The sequence below is a fragment of the Pogona vitticeps genome, chromosome 3 (genome assembly GCF_051106095.1).
Source record: "Pogona vitticeps strain Pit_001003342236 chromosome 3, PviZW2.1, whole genome shotgun sequence".
NCBI lineage: Eukaryota > Metazoa > Chordata > Lepidosauria > Squamata > Agamidae > Pogona > Pogona vitticeps.
Window position 1 is genome coordinate 208976412 of NC_135785.1, and position 24716 is coordinate 209001127.

The window sequence follows — 24716 nt, forward strand, 5'->3', positions numbered from 1 at the left end:
TGTAGCAAAGTCATGGATTAAATCATCCAAGTGTGTGCTGTCACCACAGCACCATTAATTTCAGATCTACGGAAAAGAAATGGTGTGGAGAGAAATAAAAAAATAGCAAGGGTAGAGGAGTGCAAACTCTTTGCATTGTCTTTTTTTTTAAAAAAAGAATCAAATATGACTATGCCCAATGCCTTTTCAAAGTTAGCACATATACAGAAAAACATTGGCTCTAAATGTCTCCAAAATGACACATGGTGGGTCAGACACCAATCTCTGTATCCTTATTAGAGATTGGTTCCTCCTTTGGATGGACATGCTGGTTCTTCCTTTGGATGAACAGGTCTTCCCCACCCCACATACTCTAGGCACTGCCTCTGACTGGGCACCCATGGGAGGAAGCAGAGCTGGGAAGTGCAGACACCTGTTCCTCTAAAGGATGAACTAGTGGTTCATGCCCAATTCAACTAAGCAGGCTGCACTTTGCCCCTCCCCGCCCAATGAGTCTGGTACTCAGTTTACTGACCTTAGAATGATGGAAGGCTGAGTCAGCCTTGAGCCTGCTACCTGAGCCTGTCAGGATTGAACTCAGGTTGTGAGCATAGTCTTGACTACATTACAACAGTTTAAACCAATGGTTCTTAACCTTGGGTTACTCAGGAGTTTTGGACTGTAACTCCCAGAAGCCTTCACCACCAGCTGTGCTGACTGGGGTTTCTGGGAGTTGCAGTTCAAAAACATCTGAGTAACAAAGGTTAAGAACCACTGGTTTAAACCACTGTGCCACAAGACTCAATAAAATAAAAACAAACATTAATACAAATCAAGATACAAATGTGGGCTTTTCTCTGAATACATGCCTTGCAATAAAACATGAAGGTGAGCTTCATGTCTTGTTGTAAGAGTGGCAAGCAGAAATAAAATGCTGATCACAAACCAATGTGAAGAACCTTGCTATTTTGTGAGGAAAAAGAATGTCCAAAATATGTTACACACTCAAATAATTTTTTGGATCGGAGGTAACAATAACAAGACGACCTTGAAACTGCAGATTTTTAAGGAGAATACTGCTCATGATCACTGTAATAAAGAAGAATATACATTTAAAAATTCTTTCTCTTAACAAACAGCAAATGATGAAAAGTATCTACTTTCTTGATGAGCACATTTTTTTTCAGTTTTAGGACTCCACAGTAAACATTACAAGGAAGGCTGCTATCCATGGCAAGATCTTCCTATGTCAGTCTCTTGTGAATTATACAGTACATGGCCTCCCATGTAAATAAACTGGAATTTGTTTTTACTGTATAGAAACAACTGAGAGAAAAAATATTTTAATAAAGAAGTACAGTGTGTGTGTGGGGGGGGAAAGGTTGGGGACCCTATAGACAACTAAATATTTAGCAGAACGTCTCCCCTGCCAAACTGCTGCTCATTTTGTATGCTCCTCTCAAATCACAGTGTTAAGGGTGGCATACCAAAAGGAGACCAAAAAGATGGCAATGAGAAATTGGGCCATCTATGGCCCCTAATCTGTGCAATAATCTTCCATCAGAGATGTGCCAGACTCCATTGCTTCAGACATCTAGGAAATTATTAAAGACAAAACTTTATCAAGCAGCCTTCAAGGAAATGTTTCCTGCTGTTTTTAATTTTTAATTTTTTAATTAGGATTTTTTAAAATGGATAATTAAAATTTTAATTTTCAATGCCACATTGTCTGAGTTTGTATGTGGGTGGCATTTGGGGCAGATGGATGGAGCTTCACCAGTATATTTTGTAAACTGCCCAGAATACTGGATGTCACTAAGTGAATCAATCAATCAATGACAAGAAGAGAGCCTCATAACGTCTTTCAAAAACTCCTTGAATATTATGAAAAACCTATTCAAAGTACTGATGAAAATAAAATACTTTCCATTTGATTTATTTTTTAAAAAAACTACTGCAAAGAAATTGTGCATGAATATGAAATATTCCTGGCTAGCAAAAGAGGGAAAACAGGAGACACCAACTTTTCCTTTTTTAAAGAGAGGCTCTCCAAAAATGTTGGACAAAAAGGCAACAATCTGAAGAACAAATTAAATGAGCACCTAACTCTCACAACTCCTTCTTTGAATCACATATGTTTTTTACGCCACACTTACTATGCAATTCTCACCTTCAAATGCTGTCTTAAAAACAGCAACAACAGCAGCAGCAACAACAACAAACTAATGTTTCCTGTATCTTATTTAAGTTCAAATAAACTATTTCTGACATTGCCCACCCACCCTAGAAATAAAGAGACAAGACACAGGTGATGGGTTTAATTAGGGCCATACTTTATTAACTCATTAAATGTTTTACTTCTCCCAATTCTTTAGAGGGGACAATTGTAGTGGGAATTCTTGAGCAGGCGCCAGGGGTACCTGTTTATCCCTAGCCTGCCCCATCTGGTGAGTTCCATGCCCCAGGTTCATGCTGTCATATTGACAGGCAGTTCCTGGACAACTAATACTTGGTTGACCACAACCACCAGTAGCCACCCAAGTCTCAAGGCCATGGCTGGCCACCCATGCATTATATCATCCTGACAACAGAATCTCAAGATCCTTAATGCTGTATATTTGGAATATATATATATATATTTATATATTTATAAATATATATATATTTGGAATATACAGCTGATGTAACTTTTGAAACTAACCACTACTCCATTCACCATCCACACTACCTGCCTATGTGACCTATTTAATTGCAACACCACCCCTGATCATCCCATCCTTGCCTCATAGTACGGTATAGGTGGAAATTACCCACACACTTTTTAAAATATGCCTATCAGCTGATACAGGTCCCAGATTCTTAGAGTCTCACACTGAACCCTGAGGGCACGCGGGGTGGGTGGGTGTTGCTGCACCTTCAGCAGAGGCCTGAGCAAGGGCAGGGTTGCCTTATATAGGCTCTTTTCCCACCCTGCTCAGGTGAGCCCAGGCCGCAAATGGGTGCTCCAGGCTGCTTGTCTCCCCATCCAGGGAAGACAGGCAAATCTGCTCCACCTGTGCAGCTGTCAGGAGCACAGCCGGAGCGAGACATTGTAAGATAGCCTGTTTAGAACGCACACGCCTCCACAAGAGGCCTTGTTTCCAGAGAGAGACTGAGCCAACAGGTACATTTTTCTTGTCATGCCCTGTGCAATTTGTAAAATGCTGCCCCCTCAAACACAAAAGCACAGTCTGACTGCTCAGAAAGACTCCAATAAAATACATAATGTTTCTATTTTCACTAGTCTATGCAAGAAGACTGCATTTTTATAGTTGAAGAAGGTGAAAAAATTATTCTTTCATATCCACAAATTGTTTCAGAGACTGATTGATACTTTTTTAAAAAGTCATACTGATGAAAAATTATTTATTTATTAGATTTTACCTCACACCCCCCCCCATACAGTGTCTACTTGGGGCAGCTTACAAATATGAAAAAATCAAAAATATAATAAAACATCATAATCATTAAACAATTAAATCAATAATATGGTGTGTTCAAGATGGGGAATGATAAAACAAGAGATAGAGTTCAAGAACTGACAGAAGGGAAGGCCTGTCTAAAGAGCCAAGTCTTTAAATAGCTCTTAAAAACACTCAGCAAGGCAGCCAGGTGGATCTCTGTTGGAAGGCTGTCCCATAGTCGAGGGGCCACTGCCGAGAAGGCCCAGTTTCTTGTTCTTTCTTTCCGGGCCTCTCTTGGCGTTAGGCCCCTCAACCGTCCCTTCTGGCGATGCCAAGTAATTCAGGTAGGTCTAGGTGGGAGAAAGCGATCTGCCAAATATTGAGGTCCCAAACTGTTTAGGGCTTTATACGTCATTATCTACACTTTGAAGTCAATGCGGAAATGAATGGGCAGCCAATGTAAGGCAGCCAGAGTGGGAGAGATATGCTGGTGTTTTCTCACCCCACTAAGGAGTCTGGCCACCACGTTCTGCACCATTTGAAGCTTCCGCATCAATCTCAAAGGTAGCCCCACGTAGAGCGCATTACAGTGGTCTAATCTGGAGATTACGAGTGCAGGGACGAGAGTGGTGAGAGACCCCCCTTCAAGGTAGGGTCGCAGCTGGGCAATCCACCACAGATGGAAATAGGTAGAGCGGGCCACAGATGCCACCTGGATTTCCATGGTAAGTGCTGGGTCCAGATGTATCCCCAAACTGCAGACCCTACTGTGTGCAGTGAGAGACACCCTCCCAAAAGAGAGAGAGAGTTTCCCAAACTCTTATGGGCTTAATGAGTGTCTCCTTGAGGGCAGGTGGGAACCTGCCCTCAAGGAAAGACCCATTAATTACCGATGTGGCCCATTCCGTTGTTATAGGCCTGCCTGCTTTGATTAGCCAGGCCGGGCAAGGGTCAAGAGAGGAAGTGGTGGCCCGACATCAATCATGCACTTTGTCCACCATATCTGGTGTCACAGGCTGAAAGAGTTCAAGTGTCACCGGGCAAGGCGGAGTGCTAGACATCTCAGCTCAATCCACTGTATTTAAAGAAGGAGGGAGATCCCAGCAGATAGCCTCCACTTTTGATTTTAAAAATGCTGCAAATTGGTCAGGTGAGATATAAATGGATATTAGAGAAAAGAACTTTTATACTATCTTATCTAGTATATGAGGATGAACAAGCTCAATAATTGAGGAAATCAGCATAAATTGGCTACATAAACAAGTGTCAGTGCATCTTTAAGGGCCTAAATAGAGTTTAAGACTTCTTAGTGCGCTATATATATTAATTCAATTCTTTAAAAAAAACCTCTGGTTTATAAAAGTGAGATACAGTATTGTGCTTCTGTGTCCATGGTTCAAAATGCTAGAAAATGGCCTGATACTGCTGCTCAATATTGTGTCCACGTTGCCAGCAGGAAAAAGGATGCCAAGCTTTACATAGGAGAAAAACTAAGGACCAATAGTTGTAGAAGGGGTAGCTATATTACTCTTGGCAAGCATTATAGGTAAAAACAAAATAAAAAGTAAAAGTAAAAGAACGACAAAAATGTGATGGCACTTTTAAGACTAACTTTGATATTTTTAAATGTAAGCTTTCATAGACAAGTCCACATCATCAGACATGAATGATCAATAGATTGCTAATTAGCTAGATAAATTGGTATAAGAAGTTTTCAGATTTTAAACTATTGACTACCACAAAGAAGTAAGTAATTAGAAACTCTTTTCGAATTCTACAGTGCATAGTTCCATGACTTCCACAAATGTCAACTGTTTTGTATCCATGTGGTAACAGTATATAGTAATTTAAATTCAATATATTAGGCCCACTAGCACATAAGTTCCATTGTTTCACTCGTTTACTTCAGCAGAAACTAACAATTGGCTTTAGGCTACTTATTTAATTTTGTTATAATTGTATTTCAAGGCACATATTGCATGTCTGTCCTAGCGTTTAAAGGAAGGACATTAAACCAGATTAAGGCACCAATCTAATTTTTATATATTTAATCTCTAAGAGAAAAACAAATTTCCATTCTGAAGCTAAGTACTGTTTAGAATGGGCTTTTATTAGAAAGATTTAAATTTTATATTCTCTTTTGTCATTGTATGCTAATAATTTTCATTTTTCCAGTAAGTAAAAAAGAAAGATGAGATATAATTATGTAAAAGACCATCTCAAGAAAGACTAGATATCACAGCTATAATTAAAAGCAAGTTATATAAATGTGTATCCAGCATAAACTTTATAATTTGACATCTGTTCTTGGAAATTTCTGCCTTTGGGTGTAGAAAATGAGATTATTCATTACAATAAATCAATCACTGTTGCTGCCACGTAACCATTAAAAACCACATTATTAATTTCTTCATTTTACTAGTTCTTTTAGGGATATACATTTTATTTATATCACCAGTAATTATCTGAACCTCCTGAATCTTACAGATTTAATGTTTTCTATATTGTAACACATTGAGCTAAAACTTAGAACTACACATTTACAATGTCATATAAGGATATGATCCTCTCCAATGTTGTAGGAATAAACTAAACTGAGGATAGAGATACAAAGCATATTGCTTAGGTGATTGCAAACTAGCTGTGTATATAAACAATCTATTAGATAGAGTGGCCTCCTACACTGAACTACACTGAAACTACTTGAACATGAGGACTGAGTTTATGGTTTGGTTTAAACAAGGCAGTAACAATACTAGGCAATATAAACTGTAACAATTCAAATACAGACTTCCATTATGCATGATAATCACTTTTTTTCAATTTTCCAAAGTTGTTTTTAAAAAGTTCAAAAGGAAATAAACATATCTGCTGTAAGTAATTCAGAGTACTGTATACAAATATACAGGCCAGAATATCCAGCATTATTGCTTTACTACAGCACCTTATGGCGCCATATTTCATATTTTCAAATTCTTCCATTACTTAGGATCAGCTTCTTCATATCAATTCACCAATTCTCCCAGCCTACTACTATATCAGAGCTGAGAGAGAGGCACAGACAAAACTTTCAAATTTCATTTCTTTCAGATTATTTCAGGGTGTGTTGAGATTTGGATTTTTCAGGTACTGGTTTTTTTTTTGTTAAACATGAAATGCAGCAGTTATTTTAGTTTTTTTTTTCCATTTTAAATATTCCCATTTGGATCTGTCTGACACCAGTGCAAAAGCACTGAAGAATTTTTCTTATACTACTCTAAAAAAGCAGGGGCAAAGCAGGTAACTTACAGGATACTCCAAGAAAGTAGGGGCAAGGCAGACAATTAAAAGTTAACTAAGGATTTTTTTTTAAAAAAATCAGTCTAACAGGAAAACTCCCCCAAGGCAAAATTAAGAGACACACTCACACCCTCTTCCAAAAACCAAGAAGGCAAAAAAAAAAAAAAAAAAAAAAAATACAGCTGAACAGTTAAAGCCTAGTTGACTAGAATATTGGGAGATTTCTCTCCCACCATGACTTGACCTCTTCACTTCCTTGAAACCACCAGCTTGTAAATGCAAGCCAGAAAATGAAAGAAGAGGGGGATCTCAAAAGAGAAAGAGATCTACAGGAACAGATAGAGAACACACAACATAGGGCACCACAGAGCTCAGCAGCACGTATATCCTACCCCACAAGGAAGGAATGAAGAAAACATTCTTCCCTGTGTTCCACAATCTAGCTAGATGCTTCCACAGAGTTCCATTCCTCCTTCCCAGTCCCAGATGTTCTGATTGGCTGCTCACAGGAGCCCTCATGACACTATTTGATGGAACACTTCCCAGGCAATTTGACAAACAAGAGGTGAAGGAAACAGCAAACAAAAGGGAAACATGAAAAAAAATCTGAAGTTTTCATGACACTCTCTTTTATTAAAACACAATATTTGGTTTTCAGAGCGTTTTTTTAATTAAACAAAAGAACATGAAATTGGAAGTAAAAACCTCTCTTACTAAATTTGGGTTAACATGAAAGTCCCATCCCTATCAGAATCTCCCCTAGTCTTTTTCTTTGTAGGTATGTGTGCTAATTAAATATCAGTGCTTCACCATTTTTGTACTTAGATATTAACTCCCCCCCCCAAAAAAAAACACCTAACAACCCTGCTTTGGTTTAAAGCAAAACTTTATACTGAGAGAGTGTGTGCGGCAAATTGAAGAAATGGAGACCACAATTCAGTCTCATTCTATCTTAACTCAAAGCAATGATGCGTCTCTCTTGTTCTTTGTTTACACCAAACTGAGTCGGGCTCATGGATTTGGATTGGGAGGGGCACCTCATGCAAAAATTTCAGTCCACATGCTCTAGTCATAGGCTGCCCTTGACCCCAAGTAAGCTCAAAAGGTGGTCTCCTCTCTTTGATTTGCTATGTGGGGGGGGGGGACTCTACTTACCTAGAATTCAACCTGTGAAAGACTTCTTTCCCTCAAATATAACTAGGCTGGACCAGTGAAAATTATGGAATTGTACATACAATTCTGTAGCAAATCAGCTATTTGGACATAACATTACCAAAACTTGTGTTTCATTTCAGCTCTTCCACAGCATTGGTGATGAGTGTGTTTGCTAATGGGATTATATTGTAGAGTTTATTTGAAATAGAAATTAATGTTCAAGAAGGGTACATCAATGTTTCCAAGTTTTGAGTGGAGGGGATGATGACCATGCTATATTTACAGTGTTTGCTATTATCTATGGTTTTCATTATCCACAGGGGACTTGGAACCAATCCCCAGCTTATATGGGGGTCCTACTATACAGTAGAACCATTTATCATCTACTGAAGCAGAATAGTGGGATATACAGGGCAGATAAAGGAAGCACTTCTTGATATGACATTTTCTATGCCGACATTTAGTGATGGCTTACTGGCACAGCTTCAGAATGAAATTCAACAAACTCATGAAAGACATGAGCTATCTTTATCTTCCAGTCACATGACTGAGAGAGAGAGTCAGACAGATTCCCTTATATAATATGACAATGCTCTTCTCTATCTCAGTTGCTGGAGAATATGAGCATGTATGGATGTTGATTTGGGGTTTCCCAATGATGTGATGGCTACTGACTGAAAAAATGCATGGATAGACTAGATATATAACACAGTTGTTCTTATGATACTGCTTTCACAAATTATATGTCAATTACATATAATATGCATATATATGTCAATTGGTATGTAGTTTATGTCAATTACATATAATATACAAAATGACTTTTAGGGATAATGCTATGCTGCTAGTAAGGTTAGGTGGTAGCTACTGGAATCTGTGATCCTCCCTTTCAGTTGGCAGTGAGGGAGGTCATTTCCATATGTCCATCTTCAACATCAGTATGGTGTAGTCACTAACTATGTTCTTTAGAACATGGTGATCGGGCAGCGAAGGATCCTGGGCTCCTTTGTAACAATGATAATGATATCAGACAGAAACTACGCAAATCACAGAGCTAGAATAATTTGTTCCCTTTAGATTCAATGAAGGGAAGGAAAAGGCTATTCCAATCTTATCTGCTGTCTGGGAAATTCTGGAGAGCTTAAGAAAAGGCAGTTTGGGGAATAATAAAAGAAAGATGAGAACATGTGTCAAAACAGTATTGCCAAGATAGTCAGTGGGAAATGCGAAAAGAGGAGGGATTTTAGTTTTTAAAAGGGCAGCAGTGATGTATTGGCTAACTTAGGTTTATCTTATTTACAGTACATCAGGTGCCTCAATTTACAAACTTAATCCGTTCCAGAAGATGGTCGTAACTTGAATGGTTGTAAGTCGAAGCACCATAGGAATGCAGTGAAACCCCATTAATCTGTTCCAGCAGGGAAAGAAAATCACCAAAACCCCACAAAACCACTGCAAACCCCATCGGAACACGTTCGGGCTGGGGAAAAAACAGACCAAAAAACAAAACAAAACAAATCACAGCACAGAAACATATACCCCTCAGCCCCAACCCATGCTGCAAAACCCCGTATGTACTCAGAAGCAGAAAGCAGCACCAGGCAGTCCAGAGCCTCTCTGCAAATACACACAATCTAACCGTTGGGGCAAAAGAGATACAAAGAAGCAACCTCTTTGCCATCCAATGATTAGCAATTTAAATTCCACACCTTTTCCCCCACCTTTTTTCTGATCATAACCCAAAACTCCAGTTGCAAGTCTAGGCAAAATTTTGCAGCTGGAGCTGGTCGTAACTCGAATTGGTCGTAAGTCAGAATGCTCATAAGTCAAGGCACCATTGTATATCTTTCATGTGACAACACTGAAGAAATGACTCTTGGCTACAATGTAAAGCAGTGAGTATACAGCTTGTATAACAGTGTAAATGTGCTGTCCCCTCAAAATAATGCAGCACACAGCCATTAATGTCTAAGCCGCTGGCAACAAAAGTGAGTACACCCCAGTACACCTCAGCAATGTGTCTCCTGCCTTCCTGCCCCAACTAGCTTGGCTTAGCATGCTTTCCTTGCCGTACTCACACCAAGAGCAGACGGGGATGGGGACACATACACACCTGTGTGCCACCCATGCCACTAGCTTTGTGCCCTCCACCCGGCTTCCCTCTACAAAAGATTATTGTCTTCCTACCTAAAAGGATGTGGAATTAACCGAATGTGTATTTTGCTATATTTAAAATTCTGATACATGTTCCTAAAGGTAATTTAAAAGAATAAAACAAAGAACAGTTATTAATAGAAGTCACATGTAACTTTTCAATGGGATGTATAAAAAATGCGGATCATCCCACTACTATTCCCAAGTAAACTGTGGATCTCTCATAGTCTACTCCGAAGTGAAATAGAAGCCTCCGCTCCTGAGGTGAATAAAGAGAGAGAGAGAGAGAGAGAGAGAGAGAGAGAGAGAGAGAGAGAGAGAGAGAATACTTTTCTTTAGAGAGGGAGAAATGAACATATCCACCTGTAATTTCTTTCTTAGCACTGGACGAAGCAAAAATGGCTATTAGCTACCAAATGGCAGTGACTAGGGAGAAATGGAAATTGTAACACATAGCACATAGGATTGTCATAGTCCTTTAGTAGGAGAAGCAATAAAGGTCACCAAGGACTATGTTGTTCTAGGAGATCCATCATTTTGCATGACTGAGTGAATATGGAACTGCTCAAACTGTGGGTCCTTACTGTTAATGTGAAAAATCTGAGAAATTGAGGAAACATAGGTTTTCCTCAGTACCTGGGAACAGCTGGCTGGGAGAAAGGTGGGGGCAGGTTTTGCCCACAAGGGAATGAGGGTAGTACCTGTAGTTTATCTTTTGGGCAAAGACTTCAAAGCCAGGTTGGCTTGTTCCATGGTTCTGTGCTAACTGGAAAATAACTTATATGAAGGAGGGGGGGGGCAGAACTGCTTTTGTTTTCATCAATATCTGAACAAACTTAAAGCTTGATTGGCAGACCATCTCAAAAGGTCCAGAAGATGATGTTTAAGTTATATCAAGAAACTAAGAAGTTACTGTAGCTGTAACTTCTGACTTTCTTTATATATGTACCTTAATCATCACCTTCTCTTAGGAGACACTATACTCAGTTGTTGTCCTGTTATGGAGCATATATTTTTGCATGCTCCAAGACTATGCTGATGCTATACTAGTATGTAACAACTAGGTAGTTTAAATAGCATTCGTATTTTCTGATACATTTTCTCTGTATAGCTCCTGTCTTACAGTCTAACTGACTGCTCCAAAAATACTTTTGATGTCATTTTGAAACTTTTTGAAACTTCTCCAAACAATTGCCCGGATTTGTGGGTTTTTGGGGGGTTTGTGGTACTTAAAACCAGGTTTTAATCTGACCATCTACCACAGAATTCTATATTTTTGTGGGTGTCGTGGTACTTGTTAGCCATCTAGAGTGGTCCTGATCCGACCAGATAGGCGGGATATAAATAAAATAAAATAAAATAAAGTTAAATAAATAAATAAATACAAATAAATAAATAAATAAATACTTCTATCTTGCAGAGTTGGTATGAGAGTCTTAAGCCCTTAACCTTGTGGAATTTTTGGAATTCACTGAAAGCACTGCTTTGTCTAGTCAGACTAGAGTGTTGGGAGGTAATGGGATCAGGTGGATTCCCTAAACATTACCATGTCTAACTCTTCTGGGCTGAATCACTCTAGGATCTATATGGTAGTGTGACTAAATAGTTATTATGGGACTCCCTGAACCTGGTGCTCTGTTGCACTTTAGCAAAATGAGAATTTTTTAAAAAACTACCTTTGAAATTACTACATTTGTTTTTCATAGATTACAGTCCACTTCTAGAGATGAAGCATCTGATGATAAGTGTATAAATAAATAGGTTATAACCCATGAAAGCTCATACTGAATTAAATTTGGTTAGACTTATAGGTTCCCCAAACATTTTGTTCTGTTATTGGTTTTGTTAATAGAGATGGACACAGGTGTCTTTTTGAAAACTCTGATTAAATGTGATTATATATTCAACCGTCTGTAAGTTCTGCCTTGTTCATTTTCTTATTAATATTTGAAAATATATAGGTCTATTTCTTTATGTGATGTAGGACAACACTGAGAAGAATTATCATATCTTGTGAAAATCATTTTAGCATTCTGTTAGCAGCAATTGCTGGAACAAAATTGTAAAAAAGCTTCTTTTGCAAGATAACAACATATCTTACATGTGTACAAAGCAGAATTTTTAATCTGTTTTGAGATCTGTTGAATAGACTTTCATTTTCAGAGTCATAAAATTCACAGAAAGAAAAAAGATACTACTTCACTCAAAATCATATTTGCTTTAAGAATCATATTTGTTCTAAGAATCTCTCAAAGAGTTTGGCTTAGCTGTACATTGTTCATGTTTATTTCAAGAAATAGTTCATGGTCCTAGTAACGTTTATACACTTATCTATAACAGAGGGGCACCTACTGTCACTTACCTTTAAAAGAAATGGATGAAGTCACTTTTAAAATAACAGAAATGGATGAAATAAGGGTTACTGGCACACATTTCTCAAATAAACCCATGTGGGCATGAGACACTGGGCTGGTTATAAATGTAGAGAGAGTACAGAAGAAACAGAAATTCAAAAATACAGCTCACCATAATTTTAATGTTTGTATTTTCTGTTGTATTGTGCAAATAATGGTGGCCTGTAGAGGACAACACCTGCATCAACGTGGGATAAAGAAACCAGAATTTTGTTGTGTGCCTATATGTGTGCTAAATACATTAATACAGTGGTGCCCCGCATAACGGGTGTCCCGTTGAACGACGAATCCGCATAGCGAGTTTTTGCAATTGCAAAAGCGATTGCATTGCGATGTTTAAAATGGTAAAACATTGCTTTATGATGATTGGTAAGCTGTTTCACTTACCTATTTTCGCATAGCGATGTTTTTAGAACAGCTGATCGGCGGTTCCAAAATGGCCACCGGGTTAAAAAAAATGGCCGCCCGCTGTGTTTTCATGCCCATTCCTCGCTTACTGGGCAGCGAAAATGGCGGCCGTATGGAGGATTTTCACATAATGGTGAGTTTTTAGCACATAGGAACGCATTAAAGGTAAAGGTAAAGGTTCCCCTTGACATTTTTTGTCCAGTCGTGTTCGACTCTAGGGGGTGGCGCTCATCCCACTCTTCAAGCCATAGAGCCAGCGTTTGTCCGAAGACAATCTTTCCGTGGTCACATGGCCAGTGCAACTTAGACACGGAACGCTGTTACCTTCCCACCGAGGTGGTCCCTATTTATCTACTCGCATTTGCATGCTTTCGAACCGCTAGGTTGGCGGGAGCTGGGACAAGCGACGGGCGCTCACTCCATTGTGTGGATTCGATCTTACGACTGCTTGGTCTTCTGACCCTGCAGCACAGGCTTCTGCGGTTTAGCCCGCAGCACCACCATGTCCCTTCGTGTTTTAATGCATTCCTATGGGCTTTTTTGTTCCGTATAGCAACGAATCCACATAGCGATGATTTTTCTGGAATGGATTATCATCGCTATGCGGGGCACCACTGTATATAACTAAGTTTGTCTGTTAGATAAAAAGAAACAATGGCCAAAATGTTCTTGCTTGGTGAGTAAATTGCATACGACTAGGCCAATTGAATCAATGAGGATTTGGTGAGTCAATTTCAATTGATTCAAATGGGCTTACTTTAGCATAATACGTCACAGTTAGGACTACTGACATGAAAAAATAATTTATTATTACTTATTACACTAAGCAACAAGACTTTTACCATAAAGTCTCAGGTTACAGTTTCAAGGTAATCACACGAGGAAGAAGAACCACTGAAAATAATTTCATTTTGCACATAAACCATTCATTTCTTATAGGCATTAGCAAATTCTAAGATGACTGGTGTTGCTGTAAATGATAAACAGCCACAGACCATACTTTATGTCATAGAAATCATAGAAAAGTGAAGTTGGAAGTGTCCTACAAAGGCCATCAAGTCCAACACCCGGCTCAATGCAGGCATACATTATTGCCTCATTGCTCTGACTTTAAATACGTATCAGATTATACTTTAATTTTTAATATTAATAATATTGAATGAATATTAATATTGTATTTTGCTTTAAATGATTTTATAATTATGAACAGAAGCTGATGCCATAAGTAGGAACGCATACATTTACATGGAAATATATTGCATATCAATAAATATTTCTGGAAAAACACAATATTAATCTTCTGATGTGTATATCCAACTTCTGGTACCTATATACAGTGGACTTATACAGTAGTACCTTGCTAGACGACAACCTTGCAAAATGACAGATCCGCATGACAATGAGGTTTTGCGATCACTATAGCAATTTGCAAAACAGTGATTCCAATGGGTGATTTTCGCTTGACAATGATTTGGTCCATGCTTCGAAGACTGTTTTTTCGCAAGACGATGATTTTTACAGCTGATCAGTGGCTTTGCAAAATGGCTTCCCTATGTTTTCGGGACCGATGCTTCACATGACAGCCATTTTTACAGCTGACTGGCGCTTTGCAAAATGGCTGCCCTATGGGCAATCTTCACAAAACAACGATTTCCCCCATTGGAACGCATTAAACGGGTTTCAATGCATTCCAATGGGGAAACGGTTTTCACACAACAATGATTTTGCTAAACAGTGATTTTCATTGAAAGAATTATCGTCATCATGCGGGGCACCACTGTATATTTAAGTCAATGTAATGCCAAAGATATGACGGGCTTCCATTGTATGAAAATACTTTAAAAATTATCACCAGGATCTGGCACTTGTAAATTATTTAACAAGATGCTATTGAAAATGTAATCCCCTTAGACTTCTACCACATATAAATTTATCCACAGTTAAATTCTACAGTAATAGCAGAGATTTTGTGCTGTTGCTCTCTCTCAACAGGGCTTGCTCAGGCTGCCATTCAAAGTAAAACTTAATAAAAACACAATAAACATAGCACAGCTTTCTTTTTTTAACTACACAAGGACAAGATCTGTGAGATACACATACCTGTTCTCAGGTATACCAGTACTTCCTTTCTTTCAGGCAGCTATGAACTACTTAAAGAACTTGTGTCGGTTCAAACTAATCAGTAAACCACATACAACACAGAAGACCTATTCAAATATTTTTCTTCTATGTATAATCAGTATAATGAAAGAGGAAAGTGAGGATAACCACACTAAGCGAGCCCACCTCAGTTGCTTTCTCCTGTATTTCTTGAACCTTGGAAAACCAAGGTTCTAAATGACGTAGAGAATCAATACAAGCAGAAAAGTCTTTGCATTGCAGGTGTCTGGCTTATGGAAGGAAAGGAAGATGGTGATGCACGGGCCAAAGATTGCTTAGTCATCCCCACACCTCATCATTCTTTGATTGCTTAAGGATAGTGTTTCTAATTCACTGAACCTCTGGAAAATAATTTTTTAAAGAAGAACTATAGGGGACAGATAATTTTAATGGCATTACTAAACTTACATACTGATAGTGAATATAAATTAAATAAAAATGACATTCCTGTGGAATACTTTAACAGAATGCCTAAAGAGACAATAAAGTTACAGCATGTTTTTTTCTAAACATACAAGTGCAAGATCATACACTATAAAGTCTTGAGAAGTACTTTCAGGGTCACTTTATTCAAATCATAATGTCTGTCAGACAAATGGAACATTGTACCTGAGGATAGAAAATTCAGGTTCATTCCAAAGCTTTCACTGCTTATGAAAATTACCTCATTTCCAACCCCACTTGGAACTTTTATTGTAAACTAGATACAAAACCATTTCAAGAGCCTGACTGCTGCTATAATATTACCCAGTCCAACTCAGAGCTTGAAATGTAATTTGTAAAAAGGAACTGGCTCTTTACTCTTTACTTTGAGGCAGCCAGGAAATTCTTATTGTTTCCATTTCATTTATCACTGCGTTATATTCTTGTTACAAGCACGTGATAAAAATACTGTACAGAGAAATACTTCTCAATCTCCTTTAATAGCCAGTTACGAAAGAAATACAGTATTCACATCTTGAAAATAATATTTTCTTTACAGTTTATGATTGAAAAGAAACTGGCATAAAACTTAAAAAATAATGCCAATTTAAAATTACTTAAAATCTTTAAGAATATCTTTTGAAAGTAACTACAAAACCTTGGGATGTTTTTGATGGCTCATTACATTGCACTTGAAATGTAGTATAGTTACACTCTAATTACAGTGGTGCCTCACTTAACGATTGCCTCGCTTAACGAGGAAATTGCTGTACGATTAGGTTTTTGCGATCGCAAAACGATGGTTTAAATGGGGTTTTTTGTTTAACGATGATTGGTTCCCTGCTTCAGGAACCGATTTTCGCTTTATGACGATCAGCAAACAGCTGATCGTCGGCTTTCAAAATGGCCACCAGCTGAAGAAAATGGCCCCCCCACTGTTTTCTAGGACAGATTCCTCGCTTTACATGCACCGAAAATGGCCGCCGTATGGAGGATCTTTGCTGGACGAGCAGGTATTCAGCCCATTGGAACGCATTGAATGGGTTTCAATGCGTTTCAATGGGTTTTTTTATTTCGTTTGACAATGTTTTCGCTCTACAGCGATTTTGCTGGAACGAATTAACATTGTCAAGCGATGCACCACTGTATTTCAAATTGCAATTAGCTACTTCCAAACTGTGGTCTAACTAAATGGATTTATTACTTAAGATTGCTGCTTGAAATGATTACAGATAAGGGAGCTTCAGGTATCAGATTCCTCATGCTGGAAAAGCCACAATCATAGGAAGACAACATAAAGAAGCTGGCTCCATTCTTCCTCTAACAAGACATGCAATCTATTATTCGCAATTTGAATTATTGTATTTTCCTTCTAATCTCCAACGTCTGAAAAATAATCTGAAAAAAATCTGAAAAAGTTCCATTCAATTCAACTTTTATTGTACAGGCACAGATCCGATAAGGAAAAATTTCAAGAAAACATTTTGTATTTTTCTTCTTCTTCATGCATTAGTAGCTATATGTTACTTTACACAATATTCATGAACATCTGTAAACATTTTCCTAAAGTTTTCAGAAAAGCAGCCATAGGCACAGTTACACTATGAAAATGAATCAGGAGATGGACCAGGGTGTTGGAAGTTGGTTTGAGGTCATGTGGTAGTCACACAATTTTTGGGTTGAAGTGTGCATCCTATTGAGAAAACGTTCAGTCTATTTTAAACTGTGTTGTATATAGGTCAAAGGGACTACAAGGGCTTATATAGTTGCATTTGAGACACTGTACTTTGCCCATCTGCCCTCATTCTGGTGGCTTCTTACACTGCTGCTGTTTTTAATATTCATTTTATTATTTTATTTCTTTCAAACTGGGATAGTGCTAGTTCAATGTTACAGATAGGGAAAAAATAACATAAATCAGATGACAAAATTTCCCTGCAGCCTGATACATGTGCATGGAAACAGACACATACATGGTAGCAGAGGATATACAGAACTGGCAGCCGAGAAGGAGAGAGAGTGACAGAACTGGCAACCAAGGTTGGCAAGACGGAAGGCACACCAGTGAGTAGCAAAGAAAAACTACAGTGGACCCTTGACTTACAGATGGCTTGACTTACAGACTTTTTGAGTTACATACTTCTCTGGCCGCAAAATTTAGGTTTGACTTGCAGACTGAGAATTGACTTACAGACCAGAAAAAAACCAAAATGGAACAAAAACGGCCTGTTGAGGGATTAATCGGTTTTCAATGCACTGTAGGTCAATGGAGACTTGACCTACAGACTTTTTGACTTGAGAACCACCTTCCAATACGGATTAAGTTCTCAAGTCAAGACCCCACTGTAACTGCTTCCCCACCCAACCTTTCTCCCTCTACTAGCCCTCTTTTCTGGATTTTTAAAACCTAAACTATATTGCTGTTCCTCTGATTCCTCCTGACTTCAATTGCAGGCAAGAAGGAAGGAAGGGATCAAAGAGGCTTTGACACAGGCAAGCACACATGCCTCTCACAGCCACTTACCGCTGCTGCCACCAGTGTTATTTTTAATATTTGTTTTAAAGCAAAGCAAAGTGTGCTGCTTATATACTGCCCAATAGTGCTTCAGGCACTCTTTGGGTGGTTTACAAGTTAATTATGCAGGCTAAACATTCCCCCCCCCCCCGTGAGCTGGGTACTCATTTTACCAACCTCAGAAGGACAGAAGGCTGAATCAACCTTGAGACGGCTACCTGGGATTGAATCCCAGGTCGTGAGCACAGTTTTGGCTGCAGTACAGCAGTTTAACCACTGCGCCACAAGGCTCACTATTTTACAAGAGTAGTCTTTTAGACCAGATGGGTGGGGTATAAATCAAATAAATAAATAAATAAATAAATAAATAAATAAATAAATAAATAAATAAATAAATAAATAAATAAATAAATAAATAAATAAATAAATAAATAAATAACATTCTTTTCTTTCTTGTAAAGTGAGATAGCACTATTTTAGTATTACAGATAGAAGAGAGAGACATATAACAAATCAGACTACAAGGGTTTCAATGCAATGCCAAACCCATGATCCTGGCGTCCATTAATTGACAAACCTCACAGACACAATTTACTCTTACATAGGCAAACACATATGTCAAAATTATTCAAAGTAAACTGCATTCACAGTTGAGTTAAAATAAACAGCCCCCTTGAGGCTGCTTAAAATACTTTGCTTTCTGAACAAAAACCCCAGGCTTTTTGACCCAAAAAATGCCTGCTCAGCTGGACATCATGTAAACAGATGTTTTTAAATTGATTTCAGGTGTACTAAATCTGACACAAGCTCAAGATCTTTTTAATGTTGAACCAAACTCCAGCTTAACTTTTTCAACAAGGATAAGAACAACAACAAAATCATAAAAGTATTGTGAACTTTTGACACAAAACATATATAGTCCACTATAAGCACAAAACTGAAATAAATTTGTTACTCTCAAAGATTCAACCATACTTTTGTGCTTCATTTGCTTTTCTTTTTCCTAGAGAACACAGATATTTTACTCTTCCATCCTGACAGTTGCTTTTATTCACCATTTATCATCAACTATGTAATGAATGGTTTTCTGTGCCACATAGACTCATCATGTCCTGTAAACTGATTATTTCACCAGCTTTTCCTGTTGACCTTTATACTTGTATAAATTACAATTAAGCTGCAAATACATTAGATATGTTTAAAAGAAAAATAATTTTATATCATCCTTTTTTATTGATCTAGTGTAATTGCAGATTAATAATATAGAAAAATACAGAAGAGTTAATATCCTGATATATATTCCCCAGTTTCACTTAAATGAGTCAGACAGCTGTCACTTTCAGCTTTTTCTTTTGTACTAGCTTTGTATATGTGCAATGAAGTTTCTTCAGGCAGCTGATATTCTTATAGTATATTCTGACACATTTCTTCTTACAGTGCAGTGAAGTAAAAGAACTGAGGGGGAACCTCACTGTAGAAGATATAAGCTGTCTTTTTTTGCTGTTGTCATTGGGAAACATACTTATTTGAACAAGCTTTGAAAATGTGTATGCATGGGGCAGTGCAGGGGGACAGACAAATATATTCTTATTTAATGTATCTCGATAACAGGTTTATTGCATTTTAGTATATACCTGTGGTCTTAGCATTGTGATTTCATGTGTGTTTGTGTGTTGCATTCTGATTTATGCAAGCTGTGATCTAGGATAAACTTCAAAATGTTGACCTCAAATGAAATAAAATATTAAAATTAGCAGTAGCTTAATTTTAAGTTAGTGTATAACCTTTTAAAATAATGTCTGGCTATAAGGTTATCCATAACTGGTGAGTGTAGGGGTTGCTCTCATGCAGTGCATGCAGTGTCTGGAAGTTAAATCATGGCTACTGGACTTCTTTCTTGTTAGGCTGAAATGTTTCGCTACTTATCCAAGTAGCTTCTTCAGCAAGGGATGAAAAGGCAGCATGATAAATAGGAGATAGACTTATTGTGTCATTTATCATGTATTCATCATGATACCTTTTCATCTGTCCCCAGAAAGATCAGGACCACATACACCAGAAAGACCACTGTTAACAACCATTAATGACCCATTACAATGTGGGTGGAGAAGGACTGCAGAAGTGGGATGATCCCTCACCCACCCCCATCCTTTGTCCTTTTAATGAGCCTATTCAGACTAAGGGGGAGTGAAACTAATGTGGTGGATATATCAGGGATCTCCTACCAACTCTCATCAGACTGAAGAAGCTATTTGGATGAGCAGCAAAACATTTCAGCTTAACAAGAAGTCCAGTTTCCATGACTCAACTTCCAGATAACTTCACCTGGATGATTGATAATCACAGATATAGTGCATACAGACAAATCTGCAGTCTTGTGAGAAGGGGCAACTGTATGCATATACCTTGCTCGTAATTACCACTCTCCCTTGACTGCCCCATGTCCACCATGTTAATCTCTTGGAATTCTTCAACCAATCCTTCTGCATCATGCTTCCGTAAATTGTCATATGTAGGCTTATAAAAGCATTTGCTCTTTGTAATCAGATAGTACACATATCGATCATCCCTCTTCAAAACAGCCACATCTCCAGTCTTCTTTTCCTTTCTTCTTTTGCAGTCTGGGTGCTGGCCAGGATAGCCTCGGAGGCCTTTTCAGGATTTCTTCAGATGCAAGGACCCTGTTGTGCACATGTGTACACCAAATTTCTGAATTTCTGCATCATGCTGGGAAAGGTGGCACATGACTGTGATTTTCCCTGCATTCTCTCTCCTTCTAAGCCAACGTTGCCTGTTAGACTGGCTCATAGAAAGGCAACTGTGGTGTTGTCATGCGGGGAGTTACCCCTGCCCACCCTCTTCTCGACCACTCTTTTCAACTGGATCATTAGAGGCAAGGTAAATTAAGGCCTCTGTCCCTTAGGTAAAGGTAAAGGTTCCCCTTGACAATTTTTGTCCAGTCGTGTTCGACTCTAGGGGGTGGTGCTCATCCCCGTTTCCAACCCATAGAGCAAGTGTTTTTTTCCGAAGACAATCTTCTGTGGTCACATGGCCAGTGCGACTTAGACACGGAACGCTGTTACTTTCCCACGGAGGTGGTCCCTATTTATCTACTAGCATTTGCATGCTTTCGAACCGCTACGTTGGCGGGAGCTGGGACAAGCGACGGGCGCTCACTCCGTCGCGTGGATTTGATCTTACGACTGCTGGTCTTCTGACCCTGCAGCACAGGCTTCTGCGGATTAGCCCACAGCGCCCTTTGTCCCTTACTAACCCTTAAAAATTAATTCAAAACTTGGATGTTTAAGCAGGCCTTCCCTCCAGTTAATATTTAACTTTCTTTCTTTTATCTTTTGTTATTTCCTTTCCATCTTATTGATGTATAATTTTTTGTTATATTTATATGTTGTTTTTATGTGTTTGGAAGCCACTTAGAGTGGTCGCAATATCAGATAGGTGGGATATAAATAAAATAAAATATAATAAAATATAAATAAATAAATAAATATTACACCAATCCTGATCATAGGAGGCAGTTTTAACCTCTCCTGGTAGGGATCCTGTCCAAGATAATTGTTCTACTCATGTTTTATGGTTCTCCCTGGTCAAGATCATTAGCTAATTTACACAAGTGCACATTTGTTGAAGTATTTTAGTTCATCATTAGATAAGGTTCTTTCATGGACAAAAATAGCAAATGAATTATTTCCATCATTACAATTCTCCTATGAATAATTCCTATTTCTTTTTCCTTTGAAAACTTACTCTGAACTCCATGGGACAGAACAACTTTCCATATTTCTGATGTAACTTCTTTCACATCCACTTGGTAATGATGAATTGGGACACCTCCATGTGAATCTGGTTTATTGAAAGACACCTTAGCAAAAGTTTGTGATACCTCTACAATCTTCACTCCATGTGGACTAGATGGTACGTCTGTAGAAAAGTAATGAAGAATCCAATTAGTATATAACAAAACATAGATTGCTTTGCAATAAAACCATAATAACTTGCTCAGCATCTTGGGAAGAAAAATCATGATCAATATGGCAATCCAGTTGAACTTTTTTGTGTTGTAACCATGCAATATCATAAAATATGCAATGTAACATCAATAAAAAGTTAAATTGGTGTTTATAATATAGGGTATCCACTTTAAATTTATGTTGAACTTGTTTTCATCTCTCATCTTCCTATCCAAGCAATATTACTAAAACTATGATTCCTCGTCAACTCTAAAATATCTAACAACCTGTTGTGTTAAAGCTGTACTAAGAACTGCATGTCCACTTTCTCCATCATCATCATCTCTTTTGTGTTATACCCAGGAATCTCTTCCTTTAAGTGCAAAAATCAATCAATCTCACAAACCTATCTGTATTCTCCAGATAACTTATTGGGAACTTTGCAATTTTTTGTTTAAGCCCTTGTCTTTACTGGGGCCCTTGATCATATCCCTTACTAAGAATCATATTCAATAACAAATATTAATAAACAACATAAATGTACCATGAATGGGTATCATCTTCAGATGAAGTCCAAATGAAGAACTGAAGCAGGCTGCTTCAGATATCTGGACACATTCCAAGAAGGAGTGTCATTTGCCAAAATCAATCTGAAGAGTAGCAAGATGTTCCTGATACTCTTGCAAGAGGGTGGCTAGTCGTACTTTTGTGTGAGCCAAAAGTTTACAATTTTGAACTTCAAACAATTACACACTTAAAGGGGAAAGTGAGGAAGAGGAAGAGGAAAGTGTAGTTTTGTGACTCTGAATTCTAATTAGGGAATAACATTACAAGGGATTTCTAGTAACTATGATTTTGAGGATTCAATTCACTTCTTTTTCATTAGCTCTTTGAAGTAGTAGCAGATGTTTGGAAGAGGTTTCCAGAAAACTGTGTAGTTAATCCAAGGTGACTTACTAGAAATATGCCAATGATGATGCCAATATGCCTGTTTTAAAATTTGATAAAGGCCTCCTTTCTTTGTTTTTGTTTTCTTTCTCTTTTTAAAAGAAAGCAAGCTATGCAATTCTATTTTACAAAATTCCAGAGACTCTTCCTCCTCACTTTTAAAATGACATTTGAAAACATCTTCTATTGTAGAAAGAGTTCTATGAGTGTATTATATTCAGTTCACTTGACAAGGCTTTCTTTGGCACCAAGAAGTTACACCAGTTTTTCATAGGGATATTAATCTTTCAGGCCCTCTCATCAACAAACCAAGGGAAATCAAATAAATACATTCCTATTTTCTGGAAACAATGAGATTTGTTCTATGACGTTTTTTCTCTTTCTTAAAAACTCTTCCAAGAAATCTCAGATTTTCTTTGACGTTTCATGGTCATTTCCCCCACCCCCCAAGAAACATTCATATGTGTAAAACTGCTACAATTCCTATGCACGATTGTATCTTTCTGGCACATGGAATGTTTACTGAGCTGCTCAGAACTCACAGTTTCTTGAGCAAAAGATGGAACACAAACACACACACACACAGAGAGGAGAGAGAGAGAGAGAGAGAGAGAGAAATAAACGGGGGGAAATAGACCAGGAGTTTTGTTTTCACAGATAGCTAGGATATCTACTTGGTGCCAATGGAAGCCTTGGCAAGTGATCTTCACATGGCAAGACTTGAAAAATCACTAAGAACAAGAATAAAAAACCCAAATATATTAAAGTAACTTTAAAAAATATTCATTTTTATAGTTCGCTCTATTATAAATCACACAAATGCACATGAGAAAAGAAAAATAATGTTATTTAAACCTGTTGACATTTCTTTCTCTCATTTATAGTGCCCTATACTAAATATAAGGCCTTCTAAGCAGACCTTAATATATTTCAAAAACTGCTGTAGTACAGAATAAACATTAAACAAATTACATGCCATGGTTGAAAGACGTTAATATATTCTTAAACCTGCTATGCCTTCCCTCACACAAACCTACTGTATCAAACAGGTATAAATATATATGGAATAGGGACTTTACTTGTTAAATATATGCTTGGCAAACAGATTGTATTTGCTTTGAGAACATTTATTGAGCTGTATATGCTATTATTTCTTCATACAAAAAGGCTCTTTAACAAACTCACTCCAGTTCTTCCTCTTTTCAAACTTCTGTTTTAAAGGAAGTGTTAAGGGTCATTCTCATAAAACTGATAAAGAAAATGTTAATTGCTTATGAAGGAGACATAGTGACATTTAGCCAGCACAATCAACCTTTAAGAATTGCCACACAATTAAGAATAAATGAAGTCAGAGAGAAAACTACACAGAGATCATTTTGCAAGAGCCAGGACTTGTAATAATAACTTTTAACTTTGATTCACGATCTAGCTGGTGCGAGTTAGCCCTCTTTTTATAGCTGTTGGTAACTAGTTTGGATAGGTAGGTATCCTTCAGTCTTGAGAGACCATGGTAATGTGCTCTGAATAGAGGTCTTGGAACAGCGTCTAGTCTGGCTGAGAAGGCCAATATGAGAGTGACAATCTCATCCACACTGAAGACAAATGCAATCTGTCCCCTTTCCAGCTCCCTGATTTTGCTGGGTTCTGGACTGCCACTTTGCCTCAGCCTGCTAGAGGCCATCATGCACCACCTGCTAGAGGCCATCATGCACCACCTGCCTCCAGGCTGAATGCTAATATGTCAAGGTTTCTCATCTGTTGAGGTCCATTCCTAAGGCCTTCAGATCCTTGTATCACAGCTGTGGTCTCCCTCTGGGGCGCTTTCCCTGCACTAATTATCCATACAGAAGATCTTTTGGAATCAGACCAA

At 38.0% G+C, this 24716-nt stretch overlaps 1 protein-coding gene across 4 annotated transcripts in view; it reads right to left on the minus strand.

Annotated features, from left to right (window-relative positions):
- Window positions 1-24716, minus strand: part of NCAM2 (neural cell adhesion molecule 2) — a 319495-nt gene that overhangs the window by 67268 nt on the left and 227511 nt on the right. For all 4 annotated transcript variants that reach the window (XM_020789611.3, XM_072994055.2, XM_072994054.2 and 1 more), the window contains exon 12: window positions 21696-21869. In XM_020789611.3, the coding sequence (XP_020645270.1) occupies window positions 21696-21869 (174 nt within the window). The remainder of the gene's footprint in view (window positions 1-21695; window positions 21870-24716) is intronic.